The following is an 18,615-nucleotide window of genomic DNA, read 5'->3' as shown; positions in this document are numbered from 1 at the left end:
TGGCGTATGAGGGTTTATGTAAAATTTGGAATCCGGAACCTGGAACGCGTTTTTTCCCTTACTGACCCTAGCTTATGAAGTGCCTTTGTCAGTTCTCATTTATGTTCTTGCAAAAACAAAAGAAACCGTGCACGAAAAACCGAAATTAATTAAGAAGTAAATAATTAAATAATGAGAAATAACGGTAAACTGCTTTATGCAACATGTTTTAAGGCGGTGCAAGTTTTAGGATGGTAAAAGTGTTGACAAGGAAATGTCTATCGTGATTTGTTCAGATCATAGATACACTTTCAATTTCAATACTCTGATTTCAAAACTTGTTTGTAGCCCTTTTTTTAACCGCTTGAGTAGGGATCCAGACGGACAATTTTTAATGAACAATTAAAGATCACGCTTGGAACGCTTGCCTACGACTCGCCGGTTAACTATCAACATTCCATTCCGTGAGAACCAGAACCCTGAGTGCGCAAAGATCCCACGTTTTACCATGTAGAAACGGGAAACAGAAGGTGAGCGAAACAAACATCATTTCATAGTGTTTTCACTGATAAGTAACAAGTCATATTTTAGAAAGGGGCCAGGATAGATCCTGAAAAACAATGCAAACTCGCGTGTCACTCGCGTGACACTCTCCCATAACCGGGCACCGTGACACAATCCAGGCTGCATACTCCTTGCAGGTCATTATTTTACCTTTTGGAAACGAACCCAAAACCCTAATTGATTTCGGTGACCCTAGAACTAAACTTGGCTTTTCGGCCTAGGGTTAGACAAATTGAGGGTTGTGGGTTACTTTCGAAAAGGTAAAACAATGACCTGCAGGTATGAGTGACCCGTCAAACTGAAAGTGACCTTTGTTTTAGACCCCACCCAATCTCGGTTATAAGTTTCTGGGACACTTGATGCCACACATTAGTTCACCCCTTCCCCCCTTTTCGAAGTTATAAGGAAAAAAACTATTGACTTTGACATGAAGCCTAAAGTTATAGCGCGATCAATATTGAAAAGGGGGGAAGGGGTTGTATTTTGGGATGGTGTCTTCATCTTTTTGGCTGGGATTGTAGCTGGGCAACTAGACGTCATAGCCCACCGAAGTAGGGATTAGCATGCATTTCATTTCATAACTTACAGTTTAAGTTACCACTTAATAGCACTTTATATAATTAAAGAAAAATATAATACCATCAAGGCCAGGCGAAACAATGAAGCATTACTTTCAACATCTTGTCTCTCTCAACTTAGCAGTGAAATGGTTTTTCGACATATGTGACTAGGTCAAACATGTTCACTTATTTAACTGCCAACATTACAAAACTTCGGTGAGGAGCAAACGTGACAATCGTACGGAAGCCCTTAACTGGCCTCAACCCGATACGCTGGCGTATCGGGTTTTGTAGGATTCGTAGAACGCCGCCATTTTCTTCGATCGCGCTGAAATTTGGCGTGTTTACTGGGGAGATATAGCCCCAGTTTCCCGGCTTTCTAGCTTTCATTACGCCTACATGACGGCCATTCTAATTCAGGCAATTTAAGCCGATGCGATGACCAAATTTTCAATCGATCGCGGAGCTCTCGCGAAGCGGTTTTTCTAAAGTTTTTCAGGCAAAAACTTACACTACAGGCTTCGGAATAGATAAAGAAAAGGATTTGTGGTTCATTGGATGGGATTTCAAGCGTTAAAATCGCTGAAAAGGTAAGATTAATTATTTAGCGATACAATTGCGTGTCTGGAGCACATGGTCCTTTGATCTTACAGAATTGCGTTTTCCCTCAAAATATTCGCTTGTTTTCGCTTTCGCTCGCACATATTTACCTTTATTACATGTCCAGTGAATATTTTTATCCTCTGGGATGAATTTTCCGTCAGAAAATCGGTTATTTGGGTGGTTTTTGGCAAACAGATTTTAATTATTCGTAATGCGATCGCTTCTGTTGCCGTTGGCAACGGGTCGCAAAAAATCGTAATTGACCTTGAAATGGCCAAATTTGTGTGGAAAACTGATTTTAGACCATTTTAATGTTATTTTTGTTAATTTTTTTTTTCAACTTTCGTTTTTATAAAATATTGTAGTTCTATGTATAGAAGTTATATGTTTTTGGAAAGCTTATTTTCATAGCTTTAAAATGATGTATTTTTTTCCTCCTAACTGAAAATACTTTTTGAGAAAAAAAACATTTTTTTGTGATGGCTGACTTCGCGCGGAAATTCCTGGAAATTCCCGAGTAGAAAAAGAGTATATCAGTTTTTTTTTTCTAAATGGGACTTTGTTTTTGTTGTCTAAAAAACAAAGTTGGTTTCTGCGAAAATTGGACTTTGTGTTTGCGAATACCGGACTTTGTGTTTCGAAAATCGGGCTTTGTTTTTCGAAAATCGGACTTTAATTTACGAAAATAGGACTAACATTCGAATTTGTTTTCGCAATATCTGAATTCCGAATTCATGTTGTGCTTTTATTTCGACATTAGGTTCCGATCAAAGAATTCGGGACCAAGAAAGTGACTGTCAGTTCGTTATCATCCATGGCACATCTCGTCGTTATCTTGTGTTTTTCGCTGGACAACTTGGCTTGAGAGTCTGAGGGCCTGTTTATATGAGGCGAGCCAGCGCGGTCAAGCGGGCTGACCGCACTTTGCCGAGATCTCGGTTAAAGCCAATTTTCTTCGGTAAAATCTCGGTTTGTTTAAATGAGAAGGCAAGCTAGTCCGCTACCGAGATCTCGGCAGCTCAGACCGGGCTGTAAAATTCTCATATAAACGGTCCAGCCTGGTTTGCCGGGATGAAGAATTGTCATGACGCGTGGGTTGCCTTGAAAAATGCTATCCCGTACTTGCTAGGGCTAAAATGAACCGAGCCAATTGTAAACCGTACTCCTTGAGATACTCACAATTATTGGAAGCTAACAGAATCAAATACTATTTATCAGCGCTATTTGAGATGCCGGATGCCTAAAACATAGTGGTCGTTTAGTAGCCTGCCTCGCAGACAGACTAAACCGCCGGTATAACGGACCCTACCACCTGGGTATCACCCACCTGGTAAAGTCCGTTATACAGGCGGTTTAGTTTGTCTGCGAAGCAGGCTGCTAAACGACCACCGTGTTTTAGTCATTATCTCAAATAGCGCTGATAAACAGTATTTGAATCTGTTAGCTTCCAATAAATGTGAGCACCTCAAGGAATCGGGTTTACAATTGGCTAGTAAGTTCCTCTACCACAAAAGGTAATTGGTACATGAAAACAACATGGCCTGAATAAAATGAAGGCCTTAAATTGTTTGCATAAGTGACTGTCAAGTTTACGTAAAGGTTGCGCGAAAGGCTGCTCATTGTTACCGTGAAGCCCTGGAACTTAGCGAGGCAGTGCACTCTCAGACTCTCTTGCTATGTTGTCCTCCAAAAAACACAAGATAACGAAAAGATATGCCATGGCTGATAACGAACTGACGGTCACTTTCTGGTCCCGAATTCTTTGATCCCAACCCAATGTCGAAATAAAAACACAACACGAATTCGGAAATCAGATATTGCGTAAACAAACTCCAATGTTCTTAGCATTTCCAAAAAAAAAACAAACTCCGCTAGTCCGATTTAGAAAAAAAAAAACAAAAACTAAGGGGGCTTCCGTACAATCGTGTTGACTAAATGATTTTTAGAATTCCAGCGGTTATGAGCAAAAAGCGTAATGCCGGCTCACTTCGTCATATGTTTTCCTCTTTCGTTTAAGGCGTTCTTGTGATGATCGAACATGATCAGAACCATGATGCCGGACGACAAATACCGTTCATCGTAGCCGCCGGGTCGGCTTTAACTGGCTTAACAATAAGGCACATGTATCCCTCTAAGAAAACATCGTTTTGACGTCGAGAGACTTAACAGCAGCAACGAGAATGATGCCGTGAAAGGTGTGATAATTATAAGATTGTTTTGATCATTGGAAAACCATGCCATTTTGCAAAATCGTATGCAAATATATCTTTCAACGCAAAGAAAACAGTTTTCGCAGTGACTTGTACTGAATATTTACTACTTTTAATTCCGAAAAACGCCAAAATCTGTAACTCAATCTTAACTCGAACTTAACTCAAACTCAACTCAACTCGTAACTCGATGAATAGCCGATCCCCAATGAGAAAAGCATCATTATGTTATACTAAATATACCCTTAAATATCTGGCTTAATTTAAATTTCTTTACCTTTATTTCATGCTTTCATTTGAAATACAAGCGTTCTTATAATTTTGGTTAATTTCAGCCTCAACGTTCTTATAAAGAACAAAATAAAGAAAGAAAAAAAAAGGGTGTATTGTTTTTATGAAAATAGTTATGCTTCTGCATAAAATACAAAATTAATCGTCATTAATGTGTACACTTTACAGTGATCAAACAGATCAAACACCTGGGCTGACAGCATGTAGTAAACAAACAAGCCTTGCAAAACAATAACCAACAATTTTAATCAACAACTAAAACTGCAATTACATGCACAGTAATCTCTTTCACAACATTTTCCGTTTGACTGATAATCTTTACTCCCTCTGTCTTCTTTTCAGAACAATAGCAAAAATCTTTACTAATTAAAAAGTAAACCTAAAGCGCAGTAAATTGACTTACTCGACTGCAATTTCAAAGTCAAACAAAGCAACACAGAACTGGACATCGATCCATTAAATAATAATCGTTTATTAAAACTCTCTTGTAGTTGGCTATAAACTAAATTAACGAGTTACTTACAAGCATAAGAATAAATACTACTATTTACATACAGTTGTAATATTACCATCTACATGTAAATCAAATAAATCAATGCTCTTATTTAGAGAAAATATCTAAACATGAAAAACTCCTCTGTTCTTTTAAGATTACAGTTCCTCCTGTCCCTAAAGAAGTGGATGTCTCTTTTCTTTGCTCTTAGGGAATATGGACATGTATTACTGATGCGGGGCAGAAGCGCATTTAGAGGGTGGCTGGTATTGGTCGTTATTCTCTTCATATATTTGTCACAAAGCCAAACCCTCCTATGTTCGAGAGTGTCTAGACCAGCTGCTAAAAGCCCGCCGTTATAACTATCTATGTTAGGAAATACTATGCGCAAAACACTTTTTTGAAGAGATTCTATTTTATCTGAAAGGTAGCCGGGGATTGCCTGCCATACTTTGCCTGCCATACTTTCACACAAAAAACCTATAAATGTACTGTCGAAATATGTATTTTCCTTTGGAAGTTACGCGTGAGCATTTCATTCTTTGCGCTAGCACATTGGTGTTAGCGCGTGGGGTCTTTGGAGACCCCAGCAAGGTATATAAGCGTATTTCAGCGTCAAGATAGTCATCACGTGCGAACCTACTCGGCGGTTGTTGCTGAGGAATTACTTATCTATTCGTCGTTATGCCGTCTTCCCCGGAGCAAGAAACACCAATTGAGGGCGGCGGCAAGACATCTCATTCTGGTACTGTCGACGACGTATTCGAACGTTTTAAGACTTATCTTGACGAGAAAGTCGAAACTCTTTCGTCCGGCCTCGTTTCCCAAACTGCGACCGAGACACAAAAGTTACCTAGTGTTGCCGAAGCAGAAAAGTTGAAGTTCGCAGGAAACACTGACCAGTTTATTTTTAACTCCGACCTTTCCGGAACCCTTGACGATATTAGCAATCTATTGGCCGCTAAGAAAACAGAAAAAGCAGAGGAGAAGCTTGCTGAGCTAAGCAAGAGCCTTAAACGCCGTCAGAAGATTAAGGAATAAGGAATACCAGACAGAGGAACTCGCAAGCGATTCCAAAGACGAAAAGCGAATTCGTAAAGCACAGAAAAGAGCTTTGAAGTAAAAGAAACAGAGATGCGTCCAAAAGGGTGGACAGAAAATGAAACTCGTCCGTCGACTAATGCTGACAGGACTCTTTTTCGCGTTATTGTCCTTGCCCTTTCTTTGTATTTCAACAGGTAAGTGTACGAACGTAGTGAGGAAGACAGAAAATGTCAAAATCTCTGTCAACACGGAATTGCAAACTTTTTCAGGCCTTCTTCGTTTTTTTTAGTTTTACAAAATATGCTTGGCATATATTAAGAAGGGAAACATTACCTGAAGGCTGACCGTTGTAAATAAGTGTTTTGTTTCTAGCCCAATCTTTCTCAGCTTTACGTTGATTTTCATTCAAATGTTCTCGTCATCTCCTTCCTCGGCTTCTCTCGAGGATTCCTAGATCTTCGCCTCTTCTTCCGTGCTTTTTCCTTCTCTTTAACCCGTTACTCGTCACTAATATGATTTCCCGCCAGAAAAACGGGGGGTTTTCCAATGCAACGCTGCCACACGAACACTCCTGTCCCCAGAGGCTCTTTCCTCCCCACCTCCACCCTGACAGCCTGTATGGGCGGACTTACGTGACATCATGAACAAAATTTACCCAGAAAATCTTACCCATGGTGCTACGAAAGCGCGCTTCGCGCGCCTGAGCTCCGCTATAATGATTCTTTATAGATTAAATGTTCCTTACAAGCGGATAAATTCACCTGACCAACAATATTTCAGAAAACACATCTGACATAACGGTAAAAGATTAAAAGTGGCCTGAATAATAATAATAATAATAATAATATGGCGGCAAGTAGAGAAGCTGTGCTTTGAAGTAGCTCCATAATTATATTTCATAGCCCTGTCTAAACGAAAGCAAGCCAAGCTCGAAGCGTCTGGGCATATTCGTAAGTACTTCTGAGTACTTTGCATCTTGTTTATCTAACAAGGAGACGACCGAGAGCGGATTTATACGATTAGAAGTTGAAAGTGAAGTACGCTAAACCGACACTATGGCAGATCTTGAAGAGCAATCACTAAACGGGAGGAATGCGAGAGCGGGAAGGATAAGATGGTCGGAACAAATGAACAGCGACCTGTTGGATTGCAAGCGGCAAGCGCTATTACTCGCAAAATCGGAGAATCCGCCAGTTAAGGATAATGGAAGACGAAAGGGGTATATGGAACTTATGAAAGAACTATGGGATCAAATGGGACACGAAGATCTGGGGCTCACGAAGCAGAATTTGCGAGACCAAGCCGCTCGACTTGAAAAATCCTTAGGCAGCGTAACTAGTACTATTATTGATGGAATAAAAGCGAAGAGAGGTGGAGATAACGCAGAAGGGGTCTTAAATAACAGACACCAAATAGCAATAAATGCTGATCAAGAAGAACCGGATTTGCATACAACCCTGTCCCAATATCAACAGTGTGACAATGATGACCTTTTCTCACAACCAGATTTGCATACAACTTTAACCCAAGATCAAGAAATGTGTAGATTGTTAGAGCCAGCAAACGGGATAATGGAAATAATTAGCACCCACCCTGGGGACTATTCCCAACGTGACATTGACAACAGGACAAAAGAAACACCATCACCAAAAGAATTGGAAGAAATCAACCAAGCGGTTAAGTTATTGATGGAGCGCTACGAGGTAACACCAACGCAGAGCCCGTTTGGTTTTCTGTGGTTAGCTAATTGCGTTCTTTACTCGGTGGTTTGCGCGTTTTTGTTGATGAAAGGTTGGAAAAAACAAGGGCCAATAAAGGCAGAGAGATCGCAGGACAGAAAGGAAAAGCTTAAAAGAATTTACGACCAGGAGGCGGGGAAGATCAGAAAGCAATTGTCAATCGCGAAAGCGGAAATCGAGAGGTTGAAAGAAAACAGGAAGATCACGAAAAAAGGAAGGAAAAATAGGTGTCAGCTCCAAAAAGAATGCAAAACCATTTCTGTGGCAGGTTTGGTTAGCTACATGGAGAAAAAAAAGTCGGAGCTCCGAAAGTTAAAACGTGGGTTTGACAGGAAAAAGAAACAAGAGGTCTCGCGTGTAATTAACCAACAGTTTAACACGGTCCCTGGTAGAGTGTTTGCGAATTTGAGTGAGATGTTGAAGAGGGACCCAGAGAATGAGCGACCAAGATATAAAGATCCTGGAAAACGTGCTCGAGATGATTCGCGAATGTTTGAAAACATTGAAGAGGCGAGCGGGTTTTGGAGAGAGTTGTGGGAGGAGAGAGGGACTGGGAATAAGAACGTGGCCTGGTTGCAGGAAGTAAAGATCGCGATCTACGAGCAAGTACCACCACCAACGGCCAGCGAATGGGCTCTTGAAGTAGCGGAAGCGGTCAAAGTCCTGTCCAAGAAGCGCAACTGGAGCGCGCCAGGGCCTGATAAAATTACTAACTTTTGGTGGAAACATGCTGGCACCCTGCACAAGGGTGTGGTCGAGAGCTTCAAAGAAGTTTCTAAAAGCGACGAAGATTAACCCGAGTGGTTTTCTGAAGGCAAAACCTCCCTCATTCCGAAAGAAGGCGAGTTCCTGAGTGAAAATCAAAGGCCTATTACTTGTCTAAATAACATGTATAAGTGGTTTACATCTTGCCTCCTGGCACCTGTTGACCAACACCTTGAACATTATGGCCTGATGGAAGGCCAGCAGAGAGGAGCAAAATCAGGGTGTTTTGGTACGATGGATAACTTGCTAATCGATAGAGCAGTAATGCTGGATTGCCAGAGAGGCAAACGGAACTTAAGCATGGCATGGATTGACGTGCGCAAGGCTTACGACTCCGTCGACCATGATTGGCTATGCGCAATGACTGACGTGCACAGGCTTCCCATCTGGCTGGGTAAGGTCATACGCAAGTTGTGTGCGAGCTGGAATACTAAAGTAGTAGCTACAACAAGGCAAGGGCGAGAGAAGGGCTACCCCAGGGGACGCTTTGTGTCCTAGATTGTTTACACTGTGCCTGAACCCAGTAGCGTGGCGCCTGCGGGCAACGGAGGGATACCGGTTATCCAAGCCTGTAGGAGTCAAAGTCACCGATCTCCTGTATATCGACGACCTGAAGGTCTTTGCTGCCTCCGAGAGCAAGCTGAACCGAGTGCTGAAGGAAACTAGAGGAGCGATGCAGGATATTGGCCTTCACTGGAATCAGAAAAAGTGCTCAGTGGTACACGTGAAGAGAGGAGCCCAAGTGTTAGACGAGTCTGGTATGAGGATGGACGAGACAACTACCATCACGGATCTTGGGGAGGGAAAACACTACAAGTTCCTGGGGGTTCTGGAGAACGTTCGGCAGGATGAACGGCTGGCTTTAGCGTGTGCAGCTAAAGAGTATCTACGCAGGATATCTATTATATGGTCCAGCCCCCTATCTGATTGTAACCGTGTACAGGCAACTAATCAGTATGCACTCCCGGTGCTGCGGTATTTAATGTGGACACAACATTGGTCTCTATCAGAGTTAAGAGGTGTGGATAGAGCAGCTCGGAAGATCATAGTTGAGAACGGTGGCAAGCACCCAGCTAGCCTAACCTCTTTGTTATACCTACCGAGTGAGAAAGGGGGTCGAGGCCTGCAATCAGTCGAACACGAGTATAAGATCACCAAAATCAAATCGCTACTGAAATTGTATCAGAATTCGGACCAGACTGTGGGAGCAGTTAGAGAATTTGAAGAACACGCCATGGCATCAGGTCACCAGTCGCTTGTAAAGGAAGCAGCCAAGTTCGCTGAAGAACTTAACATCACACTTCAGCTTGATATCCTAAATCCCGTGTGTGTTACAACGGAAGGAAAGGTGGTGACTGCAGCTAGAGCTGGGAATCTGCTGAAGAAATCTCAAGAGATGCAGTTCTTGGAGATCGCTAAAGAAAAAAGGTGGCAAGGAAAGTTATTCCGTATCAGATGGGACGATGATAGCCTAAGCATAACCAGCTGCTTTGCATGGCTAAAAGGTTGGGCTACATGCCCTACATATACCATCGCGGGCATGTATGAGCTATATGAGCAGTTGTTACCTACGAAGCTCTACACAAAGGAAAAGACGCAAACCTCCACCGACGGTGAAGTCCTATGCAGGTTATGTGGGAAGGTAGCTGAGAGCGTTGCACATGTATTGGCTGGATGTTCCTCCCTGGCACAAACCAAGTACCTATACAGGCATAATGCAGCCTTGAAGATTCTGTTTTTTGAGCTCCTCCGAGAGCATGAGTTGATAGAAGAGGTTCCACCATGGTACTCACCGGCGATGCCAAAACCAGCCTACCAGAACACCACGAGTGAAGCGTTTTGGGATATTCCCATCTATGCAGAGCACAACGAAGTAAGAGCAAATCGGATAGACGCGCGTCTTGTCAGCCACGAGAGGAAAGAAGTTTACACAATTGAAATGAGCTGCCCATGGATTGAGAGTAGAGCCAAGAAAGATGAGGAAAAGACGCTCAAGTATGGTCCCATGATGTGGGAGCTGAAGCAGAGATACAATGGTTACAGGGTTGAACAGTACAACATAATAATTGACGTATTGGGTGGTTATTCTAAACACCTAGAGAAGTCGGTGAGGAAGCTAATAGGAGCGAGAGCACGGGGTGTACTTGAGCGGATGCAGAAGTCGGTCATCTCAAACACTTTGAACATTGCCAGAACATTTAAGATAAATACTTAGTTAGGGCGAGAAGGACACTAGACTTTAGGTTTTCTTTTTTCTTCTGAAATCCAGAAACACAAGGGTTGTCGCAAAACCTGTATTTTAATTATTTTCTACGTAGTTTTTATAGTGGATAAGAGTTTGATATGATTCTAAATAGGCTTTTAGTAGAGATAACCGAATTATGATGGCCTCGTGTAGGTTTATTAGAGATAATGAGAGTATAAAACTGAATAATTTTCTAAATAGGCTTTTAGTAGAGATAATGATATCATCATATTTTTGCGCAGGTTTTACAGAGTATAGAATTTAATAATATTCTGAATTGGCTCTCTAAGTAGAGAGATTCATATCATTATGTATATTAGAATTGTACTAGGTTCCGTACCTAATTTTTTTTACTTCTAATTGTAGCTTCTCAAGTGGTGTAGGTTACGTTATGCGCCCTATACTACTCATGATGTCGACAGCATTCCAAAGTTTTATACTGCGAGATAATAATAATAATAATAATAATAATAATTGTCGCTGCTAATCGCTGTCGCAAAGTACAGCAACGACGCAGCTCAACAAGGTCGAACCGAAAGCATACAATGGCGCCTCTGGCAGCCGCTATACGGTCCATGTGTGACCTTGGAGCACAGCTTACAGCCAGCTGGAATTTTGCCGAGGGGGGGAAACCGGAGAACCCGGAGAAAAACCCTCGAAGCAGAGAAGAGAACCAACACAAACTCAACCCACTTATGGCGTCTGGTCCGAGAATCGAACCTCGGCCACATTGGTGGGAGGCGAGTGCTCTCACCACTGCGCCACCCCTGCTCCAAGCTTTAGTTCTACCATATCCGCAGGAACGACTTTCACATTCAACTTCCTTTGTTTGACTAAAACTTTTTTCCTGAATCTTCTGTCGATTAAAGGTCTTGAACACGAAATAATACAGCATTCTTCAGCAAATAGCTAATAAGTAAGAGCTACTCAGGGTCACAGGCATAATTTAGTTCTGACGCCTCTTGTGCGTTGGAAAGCATGGTGGTGGTGGCATAGCTTTCATTGGCCGCAGAAAACTCATTAGACGAACCAACGCCAGCTTTGAGGATCACGTGACAAAAACAATTTTAAGGACTGAGATATGAGAGAGTGACTCAATGAATGACAGAAGCTCGCCTAAAAGTGAAGAACTCCAAACCATGAACAATAGTTTAAAAGAAGCCAATAATAATCTTCAACACGAAAAAAATGGTGAAGTGGATAGTTAAAAAAGAGAGAAAAACAGCGAAAATAAACAAAAAGGATTAAATCAGAAGACTTTTGACTGCATAAATGTGGCAACGGCTTTTCATGGATTTCGACTTAGACCGTACCCATCTAGTAAATATATAATTCTTGAATACGATTAGGACTTGTTGAGGTCTTTGATTTTTCAAATTGGTTTATCACGGTTTTTAACCCGTGGAGGACTTATCTAGCAAGTACGGTTTTTGGACACGATTGGGACTCGGACTTGCCTAAAAATCAAACCTCTCACTACAACACATGTACAGTTACTGGATGCAATAATTCCAACAGATGCCAAGTCCCAGCTCCTGGCTCAACAGAAAACAGAAGTTGTATTTTGAGTATACTATCAGCCATTAGTGTGCAGTTGCTGGAGGTCGTCTTGGAAATAACGACGTTTTTTTTTCGTTTTTCCAAAGTTTTGGAGGAAAATTTTGATGCAAATGGGTAATTAAATTTCTGAGAAGTCTAAACGAAGGACATCCACGGTTTCTTGACTTTCCAAAAAGTTGAAATTATTGCACCTGGTGGCAATGGTTAGATCTTTTAGAGGAGTTGCATCCAATGAAGCCCGGTCGCTTGTTGATAGTTTATTATATCATGGATCAATACAGCGCTACATTTACCGAACAATATGCATTCCATAAAGTGTTATGTGTCACATACTCGACACATTATTGTTCTTTCCGGTAGATGGTTTGGCAAATTGTAAAAGAAAAGCCTATGAATGAGGAACATCTATTTACCATAGGTACCATAGGTACCATAGGTAGTGCTGCAACCCGCGTGTGTGGAAGTTCATCGCGCACAGTTTCTTTAAGTGACATATGTCAGAGAATGTGATGTTTAGTTGCGTGTTGCGGTAGCGAAGTTCACATCAAATTAAGAGATGGTCATGACAGCGGGAACGACATCATCAAGAAGCCATCTTAGCGTGCCTATCAACAACTGCGGGGTAGAATAAGCACACGTGCACGACACCTTTCGTTTAGATTGCAGCTGGAGAAGTGGATTTCGGTTTTTTCAGTTTTAGACGTTTCCACTGATAATTGTTCTCTGACATAATCACCAATAACATCACGTTGACCAATGACATATACGACGCCAACCAGAGTTTTCATACTATCTACTGTCGTTACACAGATTACTTCGATCTGAAGATGACTTCCGCGCACGTTGTCGAAACGTCAGTCAATGTCGTCTCAAACAGTCCTTGTCACGACTACACTCATCCGGACGCTGTTATTGTGCTATAAAAGCATGTTGAGATATTTCTTTCTGTAGTAAACGAGAAAATATTTGGGAACATTGCGTTGCCTTCTTTGAACTGCTTCCAGCTACACAAAGCAAGGAAGTGGCCTGTTGTAAATTAGCCAATCAAATAGCACCTTTGATTTTCTTTTACATAAGAAAATTGTGTACCTTAGATGAGCAATTAATTCATGCGACGGCGTGCGTTCCTTCAGATTTCAAGAACAAGGGAGACTTGAAAGATTTTAATTACTTGAGAACTTAGAGCAACTCTTACACAGCTTTTGTGCTCCCCAAACTTTCCACGTGACTCAAATTGTGACTTGACCCATGTGACTCAATTGGTCAGATAAATGTTTAATCACTGGAAAGAAAATAGTTTCCCAGGTTCAGAAGCTTTAAAACGACATATTCTATCACTGGCTTTTGTGAACCACTTGCCGACTTGCATACTTCCAAGATGGCGGGCGAACAAGTTAAAAATGTGCGGGAAGAATATAAATAAAAGGAAATCAGGAAGCGTTGAAGAAATCCACTTAAGAGCCGAACTGCAGCGTCACAACAAATAAAAGATTGTACAGCCTACTGCAAAATATTGCACCATTTTGCATGGGTATGTGTGGGGGGAAAATATGACGATACAATTCTTTGGTTAGAGGAGGGCGGTGAAAGCTCTGTAGGATCTATCCTGAAGCCTAAAGACATTCCAACCGTTAAGTCCAATGGTGGCCGCTAGTTTGCAAGTCTAAATTTCCTCAACGAAGAAAGCAAGCAAGAAAACCTCTCAAATGCCAAATGGATATGGGCACAAATGACCAGATCCCAAGATTAGTGGCTTCATAGCTTAGATTGTTAGAGCGTCGCAACGGTATCGCGAGGTCTCGGATTCAAACCCCGTTGAAGTCCTGAATTTTTCTGGCTTCTCTACGCAATTCCAAAAATTGCGTTCATAACTGCGAGGATCATAGCTTCAACAGTAAACACGCTAACACTAACCCGGTGTGGTCAACACATCACGCATGCGCACAACTATTTCACCCGGTCAATTAGCAGCCATGGACACCTTCCCCCGCGCTTGCCGTGGGAGAACAGTTTGGCTGTTCCCAACCCAGCTTACCACATGTATGTCATGTGAAGCTGCCAGTTAAAGGGGTACTAAACACACCCGCCTGGTACGTTAGCTACGCCATACTGATGAGGCCCAAAAGGCCAAAACAGCTGTCCATGGCTGCTAATTGACCGGGTGAAATGGTTGCGCGCATGCGTGATGTGTTGTCCTCACCGGGTTGGTGTTAGCGTGTGTCACCTTGCCTTTATTGCTGATCATAGCTTCACTTGATTTCATATCCGCAGTTCATATATGATCTATTTCATATATCATTTCATCATTGATTCTCGCAACTGTAAGAAATTTTTATGGGCAACCTTTTGATTCGAAGCAGGCATAATACCAACTTGTAATAAACAATGTCAAGTAACGCATTTGTAATTAAGTGTGACAGCCACACTATGCCATCGACTGAGGTGTTTGCATACGAGAACCGAGAATCTGTCACTTGGTTTACTGTAGGGTTAGGTTCCAATTTCCGGCCTCCTTTGCTTGGTTCGGGTGAAATACGTGCAAGTTGAAAAGCAGCCATTTTTGTTGTGTACGAGTTTGTATGATAGTTGTGTCCTGTGCCTTGTGAAAACCTGATTGTTTTAATTTGTCTTTCAGATGTCAGACGTTTGCCGGCAACGGGGAATTAATTTTCCCCTTCAAAACACACAAGCCAGCTTTGCTACAGGGACAAAACGCTGGAGTTTTAAGTGCAGGTTGCACAAATAGGAGTTTAAATAACTCTTATAGGCCAGCATTGTACAGTCTGTTTCGGTTTAGTTTTCGCCACATTCATCGAAAGGAGTCATTGTACTTTCGCAAGCAAACATATTATAAAGTTACCTGATTTAACACTGTTAATGAAATAGTTATTATGTCAGGAAGTAAACAAGTTAAAAAACTGTTGCATTTTCATTATGGTATACCGTAATTCGTTTAACTCTGATATTTTTTGTTCCTTTGTGCTTTAAGTGTCACAGTACTTCAAAATGTTAACGTCAGGAGTATTTGCTTGATATGAACTTGGTAACTAGCACTACTATGGCTACAGGTCGCATTGTTTTAAACTTCATTTTGAAAGTTACCAGATTGAACGCTATTAAAAAAACCATGGTTGTTAATTTTTTTTCACTAAGTAATCGAACCTAGTTTATTAAGTACAGATCTATATATTTCGCTTCTTTTATAGAGAAGACATCGTTGACGTCACCTATTGCCATTAATGTGCCAACCAGTGCCTCATTGGCTGTCGAAACAAAGGGTCTCTTGTTCCAGTGCTTGGCACATTTGAATAACAAAAGTAACATTTGGAAAGAGATATCTTTTTAGCATTTTGTTGGGATACCTTCACTTGTGATGTCACATTATCAATACTTCTATAGTAATTATTGCTGTAGAACTATTTGCAGGGTTTATACTGTCTTGAAAGTCCTTGAATCTCAATTGAGTCTTTGCAAAGCTATTGATTTGTCTGCCTTGTTTTAAAAAGTAATTTAATTTTACGGAAATTTGAAGGTTCCCTCCTACTAGCAGCTGCTGCTATTATAATACATTAAATAGCAATTTTGTGGAATTCCAGTCTCGTGACATGATATGCAACTTGTATCGAGAATGGTTCAGGTACATGGAAGTATCAAATTCTCAAGCTCAGTGCTTTGGAGTTTAAGGATAGCAGAGTCACTGTACGCTGAGAGAAACTAATACATTGCTTCAGTCAGAGTAAAGTCACCTCAAAAAGACTAAGTATGTTGCATTACTAATGACCCATCCACTTTATCATTACTAACTGCCCTATAAGCCCTGAAGTAACAAGCCCAGCTGTAAACGTGCCTAAGCTGCTAAGGGCGAACTCAATGTTGCAACTGTAATTTGTAAGCCACACATGTACGCATTGCGGACCTATTTTATCAACTTGTTATTCGTGTCTTTTAATAAAGCGTTTGAAATGTATGTTGTTTGGTCGTTGCGTCAATGTTGTAAACGGTATTTTGAAATAGGATATGAAACCAACTGAATATTCCCGTTTCACACTACAACGGTCTCAAGCGGCTATTAAAATACAAATTAATTAAGAAAACCCAGAACTAGATTTATTCCCGTCTCGTTTAAAAAAACAATCTTTAGAGTGTTCCTCAGAGAAATTTTAGAACCATTGCTGGTCCCTTTCTTCAAGCGTTTTCTAATAAAGTTTGTCAGCGTATGCTATGCTTGATTGATAATATGAATCGTACGTGATGAAGATAAAATGGTAAACTTGTGTAAAGAGAGGATCCGAGTGAGGCTTTGTTTCTCGCAGTCATGACGCAACTTTGCAATTGTGTAGCGAACCCTAAAAAATTCAGGACTTTATGGGGGTTTGAACTCATGACCTTGCGATACCGGCGTGATTTTCTAACCAATAGAGGTATGAAGCCACTGACGCTGGGAGCTGGTCTTTTGTTGGTTCTAATGTTCCCGTGATGCATGTATCGACGAATGAAATGATATATGAAATGGAATTGGGAGCTAGCTAGTTCCCAACGTCAGTGGCTTCATAGCTCAGTTAATTGGAGCGTCGCACCGATATCGCGAAGTCACAAGTTCAAACCCCGTTGAAGTCCTGAATTTGTCAGGCTTCTTTACGCAATTGCAAAAATTGCGTTTCTAACTGCGAGGATAATAGCTTCACTTGATTTCATATCCGCAGTTCAATGTATGATCCATTTCACATATGATTTGTATCGGTAATCACATGAGGCCGAGTACTATTAAGGATTAATTGCACGAGTGTTTTGGAAATTTTCCAAAACACAAGTGCAATTAATCCTTAATAGTACGAGGACTCATGCGATTACTTGTGTATCAATAAAGGGCAAAAGTACTCTTGATTACCAAAAATGCCCTCGATTAAGAAAAAATGCTCTCTGTCTCAGCCAATCAGCGCTCAGTAATTTTGCCCTTTATTGATAAGGTTGGAAAACAGTAGCGCTATTATTACAGTTATGGAAGCCTGACTGGCTTTAAACATTGCAAAAGAAAAAGACAGAGCTCAGTTGATTTGGAATATAAAACTTTTATTTTGAGGTCATTTTAGCTGTTTGTGATTGACTTTTAATAGTGTCATCTTGTCTGTTTGTGATTGTTTCTTATCCCCATATTATGACTTTATTGCGCTACTCACTTTATCTATAGAGTTTGATTGCTGTGCCGGACAGAGCTCTCTCTCCAAGCTAGCCTGTTCAAACTCACCACCAAAATGATATGCACACACAGTACTATTTTATCAGCGGCAGAGGAAGAAAACTGTCAAGCGACGCCACTCGCTGCAAGTGAACGGAACCTTCAAAGCTATTTGAGAAATTAAACCAATGTTCCTGGTCAAGAAAAGCTTCAGACGATAAAGAACTGAAGGAAATCGATGGTATCCAATTTAACGAAGATAAGAAACAACAGAAACGAGTATCTGGAGTCAGGACTGAATAACAGTATAAGGCAATTGAACTTGCATGTACTCAACTTTGTAAAGCATGGGAACAAGTGACAGCGAACCATCAACAATTTCAAGCTTTGTGAACTGACGATACCGAACTGCAGGAGAGAGCCACATCGTTGTTAGAATCCCAAGCAGCAGTAGATGAGATTATCTGTAGAACTGTTGAGTACCATGAACACAGAGTAGAGAGTGGTGGATCTGCATGTGAGTTTCTAATTGCACCCAAAGAACCAAAACAAATCGATCATGCCGGTAACACGGAAGTCGCCAGTCTTGGTTTTCAGAGCAGCAAGAAAAGTGATACTAAAACAGGTAAGGCAAGTTCATTCTCGTCTAAAGAAAGGGTAAAGGCAGCTGCAAGGGAACTTGATACACCTAAATTAAGAGTAGAGCAGCTAAAGGAAAAAGCTCTGTTAGCGGAAGAAAGAGAACGAAATATTGCTTCTAAAGCGAGAAGATGATCTGGCTGTTCGAATGAAGGTTTTTGAGGATGCTGGCAAGGATTCTAAGCCTGAAACACCGAAAGTAAAGGAATGGCTGGTAAAGGCAAACACCAAAGAGCCCGATAAATTGGATGATAACGACAATCTTCCTACTAATACAAAAGACCAAGAAATTGTTCTGGATTCAGCGAAATCGGGCCTCGCAAGGTCAGCCTTAGCAACGTCTCTTCCCAAGCTTAAGCTACCAGTATTTCATGGAGACCCCAACTCTATGAATGTTCAAACTGATATGAAATGTTCAAAGCACTGGTACATGATTGGTGCCTTTCAAAAACGGAAAAGATTATCTATCAGAAAGCACCAGTAAAGGGATCAGCAGAGAAAGCCATTCCAAGAATGTTCTTTAATGGTACAACGTGTAAAGAAGCTGCTTAGAAGTTAACTCACCGATTTGGAAAACCGGAAATCAAATCGAAGTCGTTAATTAACAAGCTTTTGGAAACGCCAGCGCTTAATGATGACAATGCTTCGAGTCTGAGAACATTCGTGAACAACTTACACAACATTGTAAGAACATTGAAGAGCCATGGTCATAGAGCAGTATTGAAAGCGGTTGCCGAAAAGCAAGCA

General features: G+C 41.2%; 2 protein-coding genes across 2 annotated transcripts; both read left to right on the top strand.

Moving 5' to 3' along the window:
* Window positions 1-6,799: 6,799 nt before the first annotated feature.
* LOC138055791 (uncharacterized) lies at window positions 6,800-8,278 on the top strand. The gene has a single exon (XM_068901664.1). The coding sequence runs from the start codon at window positions 6,800-6,802 to the stop codon at window positions 8,276-8,278; it is 1,479 nt and encodes a 492-aa protein (XP_068757765.1).
* A 93-nt stretch (window positions 8,279-8,371) lies between these two features.
* Window positions 8,372-18,003, top strand: LOC138055780 (uncharacterized). The gene is made up of 3 exons (XM_068901655.1): window positions 8,372-8,642; window positions 8,776-10,355; window positions 17,644-18,003. Exons 1-3 carry the CDS (start codon window positions 8,372-8,374, stop codon window positions 18,001-18,003), a joined length of 2,211 nt encoding a protein of 736 aa, XP_068757756.1.
* Window positions 18,004-18,615: the final 612 nt, after the last annotated feature.

The sequence above is a fragment of the Montipora capricornis genome, chromosome 1 (genome assembly GCF_036669925.1).
Source record: "Montipora capricornis isolate CH-2021 chromosome 1, ASM3666992v2, whole genome shotgun sequence".
In the NCBI taxonomy this organism is placed as follows: domain Eukaryota; kingdom Metazoa; phylum Cnidaria; class Anthozoa; order Scleractinia; family Acroporidae; genus Montipora; species Montipora capricornis.
Note: the sequence above shows the minus strand (reverse complement) of the source record. Positions and strands in the feature narration are given on the sequence as shown.